Source organism: Benincasa hispida, chromosome 1 (genome assembly GCF_009727055.1).
Source record: "Benincasa hispida cultivar B227 chromosome 1, ASM972705v1, whole genome shotgun sequence".
Classification (NCBI taxonomy): Eukaryota; Viridiplantae; Streptophyta; class Magnoliopsida; order Cucurbitales; family Cucurbitaceae; genus Benincasa; species Benincasa hispida.
This window is the reverse complement of record NC_052349.1, coordinates 45,849,701-45,858,821: the sequence shown is the minus strand read 5'-3', so window position 1 is coordinate 45,858,821 and position 9,121 is coordinate 45,849,701. Positions and strand designations below refer to the sequence as shown.

Below are 9,121 nucleotides of genomic sequence, written 5' to 3'. Positions count from 1 at the left end.
CTGGTATTCATATTTGGAAAGTAATTTTAATTAGTTAATTTTGAGTTACCTTCTAACCAAACAGGTGTTGGTTTGATAATAATAAGTCCAAAGTGAAGAGAGACAAAATGAGTGAAGAGAGCGAGAGACAGTATGTCCATAATGAGGAGAGACAAAGAGAGTGAGAAGAGCGACTATGGAGTGAAATGAGGTGTGGCTTATTTTAGGATTCTGTTATATATGTGTGTAAATATCATTAATTTTAATATATATTATATAGGAGCAGGGCTGAGGATGAGGAATATAATCCCTGTCCCTGAAAACAATTTCCACTTCCTCTACCATTCTCTGTGTATTTGGAGATTTCCTATCCCACTCAGGATGGGTCCCCTCACAACTTTGACCCCGTAGGTTAAATCAACTTATGGAAAAACACTAAAAAAAGATTTATAACCTAAAGGAGAGAAGGAAAAAAACTTCCTAAATTGCTAAAATGACCCATAAAAACATTAAAAAAAATGATCTTTAACTTAAGAGAAAGGGGGATAAAAACATTAAAAAAAAACGATTTTTAACCTAAGACAAGGGAGGGACTTCCTAAATTTCACATATATGGTTGGAAATAACATGAAAAAAAAGTATGAAAACGAGTGTTCATTTAGCAAAAATGGAGTTGTATCGATAAAGAGATTGATCAAAACAAAATAACCAAATGAAAATTGAGTGATCGTGAAAGCTGATGTCAGCGATCACCCATTTTTTATATGCAAACAATAATCTTGTTACTGTTATATCTTTGTCGATACAATTTTGTTTTAACTTAATGATCACTCATTTTGATATGATTTTTCACGTTCTTTTCAATCATACTTATAAAGTAAGCAAAATGTTAAAACATCTTTAATTTTAAATGACTTTGATTTCGATTTATTGGTGTTGAAAGAGAAGAGCAAAAGAGAGTTAGATAATGAAGAGAAAAGAGCATTTAATATTGAAAATAAAAATTGCCTTTTGGCTATCAAAAGGATAACTAACAAACAAATTTTTAGAAAGAGGTAAGTCAAAAGTGGTTGCTTTTTGGTCATTTTGTACTATTTTCCCTAATTTTCTCAAAAGGGCCAAAAAGAAAAATAAACATAAAAAGAATAAATTCATCGTTCAAAAATCGCGAAGCGCTGGAAATTAGAAATTTATAAGCATGACCACTCGCGCAATCGTTACCATTTCCACTGAATCTGAAGTTTCAATCTGTCCGAACGTCCCGCATTTCTCTCTAGCGTAATCTTCTCTTCTCTCTCTCTATTTCCTTTTTGGACTTTTAAATGATTTTTGAACTGGTTGATCGAAACTTACTCGTACTTTGATCTGTTTTGTTGCTGAAATGGAAAATTTCCTCTTCGTTTATGGGTTTAAGTTCGTCAGTCTTGTCCTCTTTCTGCGAAGATATGGTGGCCGGTGGGAGAGATTTGCTTCTGTTCCTTTGTGGATTTGAGGAGTTTTTGTTACTATTCAATAGCTCTCTGTTTCTGGTTAACTTACTGAAGAAATCATCGAAGATTAAGTGCTTGATAGATTATTTTACTGAATTGTTTTTGTTGAATGAGTATTACTTTTCGTTTCTGAGATGTTTGGATTTTTACATATTGATGCCCGGAGATGGCGATGGTGCACTTCTGCTCACTTAGAGCTACGGGGATTTGTTGCCTTTAATTGAACACTTCATTAGTTTATCCTTATCCATAACCATAAAGGCTGGAGCGCCTTTCGAACGGTATAAGTTATGACTTCGATTCATCCTCTCCATATCCCTCTCCCTTGCTACTTAGGGGGATTTATTTGCATGATAGTATGATGATAACCGTCCAAAAACTGGTGGAATGCTCTTGAAACCCATTCACTTGAGTGAGAGTAACTGTTGGCAAGTAAGATCTTTCCCAGAGTGCCTTAAGCGGAGAAGGGTTTAGAATGAATGATGAGAATCGACCTAAGGGCATCAGATCGAGGAAGAGAAGGACATCTAGCTTTTTTGCTCTACCGAATTTTGTCAATAAGATAATCACGATTGTGAGTTCATAAGGAGTTTGATTTTGACGATTTTTTCTTTCTTTCTTGTTCTTGGTGGAAATGTGGATTGAAAGTGCATTTACTGCTTCTATTCCCTTTGTGGTTATCAAAGCCAAGGAATCCATCTGTGTTTGTTTTCTTGTAGTCACTTCAAGAAGTGATGTAAGTTATTTTCATGCGATGCTGTTGGGTTTCCAAGATATCTTTACTTATCCTTCTTTGAAATTCGTGGATTCCTTTCTTGAAGAAAGGGCAGTTCAGTTCTCGAATTTTAACTCTATTAGCTAATTTAATGCAGTGTGCTTGTGCGGTACTCTGGTGTTGCATTGTTATGTCAAAGCATCAATCTGATACAGCTGACCAAGATAAACTCGGACCTGATACCTTCAGTTACTTCAAACGGGAAGTTATAGATTTGTTATCTCAAGAGGATAATCTACCTTCTCCTCCCCATGATTCACAGATATCTGGAGCTTCACCTCCATTTGGTGATTCCATAGGACCTAATTTGTCTCACTTTAAAAAAGAAAAGCTGAAGACATTGCTCAGGCAGAGTGTGGCTATTCTTTCGAAAGAAGTAAATGAGGTATGTGCAAAGATAATTGGGTTACAAAATTTCAGTTTTTCGAGTATAACCTGCACCAAGCTTGTAATTTGCTTGATAATTTGATAACAATTTTATGAATTGTGGAGTAAACTTCAGCTTTTTGGTTATGTTTTGAACTTAATTTAGCTGTTGTTAAACAAATAGAAACTTGTTGGTAAAGCATTATACATGAAAGCAGAACTACAAAATTATTCTGGAAATTTATTCTCTCAGAATTTAATTGGCACCTTGCTATCCTGATAGATATGATCAGTATTCTTGAAGTTGTTTTCAACGGTCATCCTTTTGGTAAAGAAAATGATATTATTTGAATTTGCTTCGTCAGACCCTTTTTTTGGCCATATATGGCTGGAACATACTCGCTGTATCTTTGGTGACAAGGCCATGGGTTTTGACAAGTTCTTTAATCACATAACTTATATAGCACTTTCTTGGTGTAAATTTTAGCCCCTCTTTAGCTCTTATAGTCTTACTTCTCTTATTGCCCAATGGAAATGTTTTTTGCAATTCCTTTGGCACAGAGTTTGCCCGAATTTGTAATTTCATCATATCACGAAAGAATTCTATGTTTCTCATAAAAAGAAAGGAAAGGGGAAAAAAAAGAGAGTAAAGAAAGGAGAATTGCCAAAGATATAAATATTTTTCTAGTTGATTTCGTCTATTTCTTTCTTTCTTTCTTTCTTTCTTTCTTTCATTTCTCAAAATCAATGAAAGCTCAAAATGACAATGTTACTTAATTGAATGAATGGATTTCCAATTACAATTGTTACTATTGCGCTGCTGCAGATGCTCGATCCTGCTCTATCTACCCAGTGCTTGAAGTCATATTTGAGATCCAAAAAGAATTTGGAAAATGTGGAAAAAATAGCTATGAATGATGTGGAGCAAGCTTCTTGTAAGAAACTCAAATCCTTATCCTCTTCAACCAGTCTACCTGCACATGAGGGTTGTTCTAATCTTGGGTGTACTTTGGTGGTAAAGCTCAATATCTATATATGCATTTTGATTTACGGTAGTAATTAACAGTATGGTGAACATGAACTGATGTGCTCCCCCATCTTCTTATGGTACCTTGGGTGAATGGAATCTTTCTGGATGACCCTAAATATCCTTTCACTCAATAAGTGAAATCTAGATTCATGCTGAAATTCATACTATTTGTTTGAGTTAGAGTCATAGATTGGTCACGTTATTGTGAGGTTTGAAGTGCAAATATTTTTAATGACGAGAATTGAGCAGTTTGTTTGGGAGAAGCCAAAACATGGGTATTGTCTTGGTTATTTAAATAAATATTCAGGACTTTTTTTCATTAAATTAATAATATTAAATGTTTAGGATAGTGTGTTCAAAAGCAAAGAAAGCTAGTAGGTTTTTAATATGAAATTATGGTTTGGTCATTTGGTATGCAATCTATAAATGTGCAAGTTGATTTTTTCTCAAATGCCAATTTCTTAGTTCCTTTCGTTCATTTTGAATCGTTAGCACCTTAATTCAAGACTGACATTTCGGGGATGGGAGGTTGCATGCTTCTAAGTTCTAACATTCTAGTTAAATTTTTGGAAACCCCTTTGCATGCTGTTCAATATCTTGTTAATCAGGCTGCCGCTGCACCCCATGATTCCATATTATGATCTTCCACTAATCGGACGAAAGAAAATGGTTTTCTTCCTCCCCTCAACCGGACTTAATTAGTTGCCAATGGAAAAGATCTCTGGCTTTTAGCAAATTTGACAAAACTTCGTGTCTTGTGTGCCAAGAAAGAAGAAAATTTGTTGTAAGTTGATGTAATTGTTCAATTTTCTTTAGGTAATTAAAGTGTATTTCGTTAGTGCATCAGTGCATGGAAATGGTCTAGTTTTGTCCAGACGTCAATTTTTATGTTATTTTTGCTTATCCTTCTTTCGTTCATGTCAGATAGATGATGAATTGCAGTTTTTTCTAGAGAACAACGGCGAGCAGATCGAAGACATAGTGACAGAACTTTCAAATGATCTATCTGGAGCAGTAACATTCTATTTTCCATTGTCCCTTTTTTCTTTGACTTATGTTGCATGCCCATCCAATTACTTTCAGTAATACGGAATGCCATTGGATCATGTAACTAATATGTATTCAGTTTTAGTACTATTATTACACTGCCGTTTTTAGACTTCAACTGCTAATTAACATCAAATAATGGGTTGTCAGCTAGGGCACATGGAGCAACAGCTTGAGGAAATTCTTGATTCTGTACTATCAAATTGCAGGTATGGCATTAAGTTATAGAGAGAGAGATAGAGAGAGAGGGAAGGAGGAAAAAACAGAAGATTTAGGCATAGCATGCCTTGACCCAGTATGTTACTCATAACTTTGAAGCCAGCCTACCTTTATTCCTCTTGTGAGAATGTATTGTGCTCGAATAATGGAGTCAATCACTGTGCCGCCTTTCTCGTTCATTTTTTTATGTACAAACTTTGGTGGTGGATCTGTTAAATTTTTTTTCTGTTCAGAAATTTTGTAAAAGTATCAACTTGGACAGATTTTTTTTTAAAAAAAAAATATATATATATATTTAAATGGAAACCAGGAACCAACTGTTTATCCGTCGGCCTACCTATGAATTGCCAAACTGAGTCATTAATTTTTCTTTATTTTTTATCTGCCTAGTTAACTGTCAGCTTTCATTTCAGGCCTATGACTTTGAAGGAAAGGGAACAGCTTCAGAAATTGGTTCAAGAGCTTCCATCAGAAAATCTTGGCCGTGTTGCAGAAATAGTCATCCAACATAGTACCGATGAAACAGATTTGTCTGATGGAATCCATATTGATTTGGATAAAGAGGTAAGTGAAACAGAGCAAATTAATGCATGGAATAGCAACCATAGACTGAATCTTAATGGGTATATGTGTTTATTTATTTTGCAGAATAACACCACTCTCTGGAGATTGTATTACTATGTTAAAGCAGTTGAGAAAGCAAAGAAGCTGGCATCAGGATAACTGTTGAGCAACTACCACCTAACTTCATCTTTTGATTTTGTGGGTCCAAGAATCTTTTTGAAGGAAGACAATGCCTTCTTGCTCTCCTTTTAAGAAGTTTTGAAGGCTCTCAAAGTCCTTGTTAAAATGTTCATAAATCCCTCTTTGTTTCCACGCTTTGGAGGTGGTTGGTGATCTCTTCGCTTGAAATCTGGTTGATTTTGAGGCTAAAAGCACATTTTTTGTTCAAACGATTGCAGTTCCAACATTTTCGACAGATGATGAATCCTCCCTTTACCCTCAATTGGATTCCACATTCTCCAGAATTCAATTGAAATTTGTAAATCATTCAGAATTTAGCTTTGTACTCTTTACAACTTTTAAGAACTTGAATACGAACTGTGGCAGTTATAATTCCAGAAGTTATGCTTCAGAAGATTGTCTTATTTGTTTTCAAATCAGCAACACAGTACCTTCTTTTTTCTTTTTCTTTTTCTTTTTTTTTTCCTCTCTCTCTTTTTTGTCCCTGCTTGGGAGGCCTAATTTTTGCATTATATTCATGCTCAACCCTGTCTACTCTCAAGGAGGCTTAAGAAGGCTTAGCTCACCCCAAAACGAACTTCAAGATCCAATAAGGGTTTTAAGTTATTGGAAGGAGAGAAACGTTTGAATTTTTTAAGATTTTTACAGAGAATTATTTTTTGTATGGTATACAGAATTGCCTTCTTGGTGGAGTGAACATCACAGAGATTTATTTTGTAATTATAGTCTTAAAAAAAATTATTCTGATGTTTGCACAAATACAGTGATGCGGTGGTTTATGTATTTTCCCAAGGGAAGGATCAAATATTTTCAGTTGTATATACAGGCTTGAAATTTTTGTGAGCTAACACTGCATAGAAAGGGTCTGAGCCTGACAGCAAGCCCAGCAGCCTCAAAATCCAACTGAATGGTGAGTTATCTTCTGCAGTGCCAGTTGAAGCAGGTATCTTTCTAATAATTTCTGGTTGTGTAAATCCTTCAATGCATTGGAAATATTGGACTACTAATTGTAGTCTACTGTATGCAGACCCATCTCTCCATGCACTCACAGCTTTCTCATAGAACATTCTGTTGCTAAAGCTGATGATGAACACTCCTCCTGGCTTCAGCACCCTGAACACCTCAGCAAACACCTACAATGAATATTTACTGGTTAGGTCTTCCATTTTTATAAAGTTAACTTTGCTTATGATTGTTAGAATGTTATAATTATCCTGGATTGCCTGCTAATAGTGACCGTGAATGTTATAATTATTCTGGATTGCCCCCATGGTTTTCTATTTTCTACTTTTTATGAAAAATGTGGGGGTGGGAGTGGGACTTTGAGCCTCCAACCTCAAGGAGTAGATGCTTCAATTGCTGAGTTAGGCTCATGTTTTGCTTCTATTTTCTACTTCTACGAGAAACCAGAAAGAGTGCACATGGGAGACTAACTAAAAGAACAGGAAGTCACAAAAAGGTGCTCCAATTACTGAGAATAAGAGATTTTAATAATCTCCCAGCTGAAGGCTTAGGTTCAGAGACGAATTGGAACCCCTATTTAAAACTTACTTTTCAACCCCCTAAAAATTCGTATGTTCCTCCTGAGCAAAATGTTGGTAGAGGAGATTGTTTTTTTTAAGTGTTCAAAATTGGAGAAAATTTAAAATTTAAATGCTTACCTAGAAGAATGAGAGAATGCTAAATTAGTACTTCTGATCTATAAAATAATATGTATCAGGTGAACCATAAATGCCAATAATATATGGGGATTGACTAAGTGTGTGTTTGGTTTAACTTTTCAAGTGTTTCTATAAAATAAGTCATTTTGAAAAAAAATTGAAGTGTTTGGCAACCACTCAAAATAGTTTTTGAAACACCTTTCAAAGTGTATTTTAAACGGTTTTTATCTTAAGAATTTAAATAATAATGATTTTTTTGAAAAATATTTTTTTCTCTAGTCGATTTAAACATGTCCTAAATCTGCTTCATTCTTGTTCGGTTAGTCTAAAAATATGGAAATAATATGCAGTAACATAGAATGGAAAGGACTTGACAACCTTCTCAGGCTGTTGAAGGTACTGCACACTGACAGTGCACACAACTGCATCAATACTGCAACTCTCCAACTCTAGCTTCTGATCTTCATTAAGATCCTTGACAAAGAAGTAATCAAGTTGGGAGTTTCTGGCAAGTTCCTGAGCATTTAGGCCATGTCCAACCACTCTTTTATACTTAACTTCTTTTGGGAGATGGCTAACCCAAGAGCTCATCAAGTCAAGGACTTCACTACCCGGTTGCAGCCTTTCCCGATACAAATTGGTTAATGTTGAGATGAAGCCATCATCAACATGAGTAACGAAGCGTGGAAAAGCATAGAATTCTCGATCCGGGTAAGCATTAAGCTTAATTCTTTCTTGTGGGGTAAGAACCTGGCGTCTGATATTGCCTGCGGCTGTTGTGCATTCTTGGTTTGTTTGGCCATTTTCTTTCAGATTGACAATGGTTTTTGAAGCTCGTCTCCGGAGCAGCTTTGCTTTGCCTGAACATGAACAGAGATTGGGAAGAAGCCATGGCTGGGTGCTTATATCAATGGCTAGCATCAAGCATGTGTTTGAACTAACCAGGCTTTGGGATTGGGGGACTCGAGGACTGAAATTCAGAGATAAGTTCTTTTCATTTGTGGCCATTTTCTACTTTCATAATTGGTTGGGCCCATGGCTAGCAGCAGACAGGACAACAGATATTTTCTCTTCAACTTTCTCTCCCCTCCGCCCCCTTTGTGCAAAATATTTTGTTTTCCTTCCTATTTTATTGCATTTCTTGAATGTATTTTGAGTCAGACTTATAATTTGTGGGATAAATTTGGAAAATGTTTTAATATTACTGACGTTTTGGAGATGGCAGTAAATAAACGTCATTGACTCATAATATGGATATTCGGACTAATGACCTCTTCGTTAAAACAATCTTTAACCAATTGACTGAAGTTTTTTTTTTTGCATATTTTTGGTTAGAAATAAAAAAACTTGTTTTACTAAACTTGTTTTACAAACTAAAACATTTGCAAAAGTATATTAGATGCTAAGAAAAAAGAAGTCTTTGGCAGGTATAAACACATTCTAAAATTTAAAATTTAGAAATATTGATGTGATACCAATATCAACATTTTTGTTTCATGGATATTGATGGATATTTCTATATAGCTTTTTAAAAAAATGTATTTAAATTAACAATTATATTATAGCTTTTATTATTATATACCTTCAAATTGGAATTTACAGATGATAATTTTATGATTTATATAGGTATTTATAAAAGATATCAAAGATATCAATTAACTTTTGGTATTGTGTCGAACCCTCTTGATAATTTATTGTTCAAAGTTGTCTTAATTACTGCTTTATAAATGAAAGTCTAAATTATATTTTTAAAAAATGCTCATAAACTTTGTATTTCAAAAGTTTAAAAAGTACACTATAACAAAATTGA

At 34.7% G+C, this 9,121-nt stretch overlaps 2 protein-coding genes across 3 annotated transcripts; one reads left to right on the top strand and one right to left on the bottom strand.

Moving 5' to 3' along the window:
• Nucleotides 1-1,099: 1,099 nt before the first annotated feature.
• Nucleotides 1,100-6,046, top strand: LOC120082425. 2 transcript variants are annotated; one of them, XM_039037600.1, is made up of 7 exons: nt 1,100-1,257; nt 2,342-2,629; nt 3,437-3,545; nt 4,569-4,654; nt 4,838-4,896; nt 5,320-5,470; nt 5,555-6,046. In XM_039037600.1, the coding sequence occupies exons 2-7, from the start codon at nt 2,375-2,377 to the stop codon at nt 5,627-5,629; spliced, it is 735 nt and encodes a 244-aa protein (XP_038893528.1). In that variant the 5' UTR covers nt 1,100-1,257; nt 2,342-2,374; the 3' UTR covers nt 5,630-6,046. The 2 variants fall into 2 exon arrangements, with proteins under 2 accessions (XP_038893528.1, XP_038893520.1); XM_039037592.1 differs by having other exon boundaries at nt 3,437-3,625; nt 4,565-4,654.
• Nucleotides 6,047-6,338: 292 nt separating this feature from the next.
• LOC120082418 lies at nt 6,339-8,383 on the bottom strand. The gene is made up of 2 exons (XM_039037579.1): nt 7,690-8,383; nt 6,339-6,783 (listed from the first exon to the last, which is right to left on the bottom strand). The coding sequence occupies exons 1-2, from the start codon at nt 8,317-8,319 to the stop codon at nt 6,451-6,453; spliced, it is 963 nt and encodes a 320-aa protein (XP_038893507.1). The 5' UTR covers nt 8,320-8,383; the 3' UTR covers nt 6,339-6,450.
• Nucleotides 8,384-9,121: the final 738 nt, after the last annotated feature.

Bases quoted from the DNA above. Each gene is read 5' to 3' on its own strand.
- LOC120082425 (XM_039037592.1), top strand. From the start codon at position 2,375: ATGTCAAAGCATCAATCTGATACAGCTGACCAAGATAAACTCGGACCT. The intron at 2,630-3,436 runs GTATGTGCAAAG...GCGCTGCTGCAG, and splicing joins TTTCGAAAGAAGTAAATGAG to ATGCTCGATCCTGCTCTATC. The intron at 4,897-5,319 runs GTATGGCATTAA...CTTTCATTTCAG, and splicing joins TCTGTACTATCAAATTGCAG to GCCTATGACTTTGAAGGAAA.
- LOC120082418 (XM_039037579.1), bottom strand. From the start codon at position 8,319: ATGGCCACAAATGAAAAGAACTTATCTCTGAATTTCAGTCCTCGAGTC. The intron at 6,784-7,689 runs GTTGTCAAGTCC...TATTCATTGTAG, and splicing joins ACCTTCAACAGCCTGAGAAG to GTGTTTGCTGAGGTGTTCAG.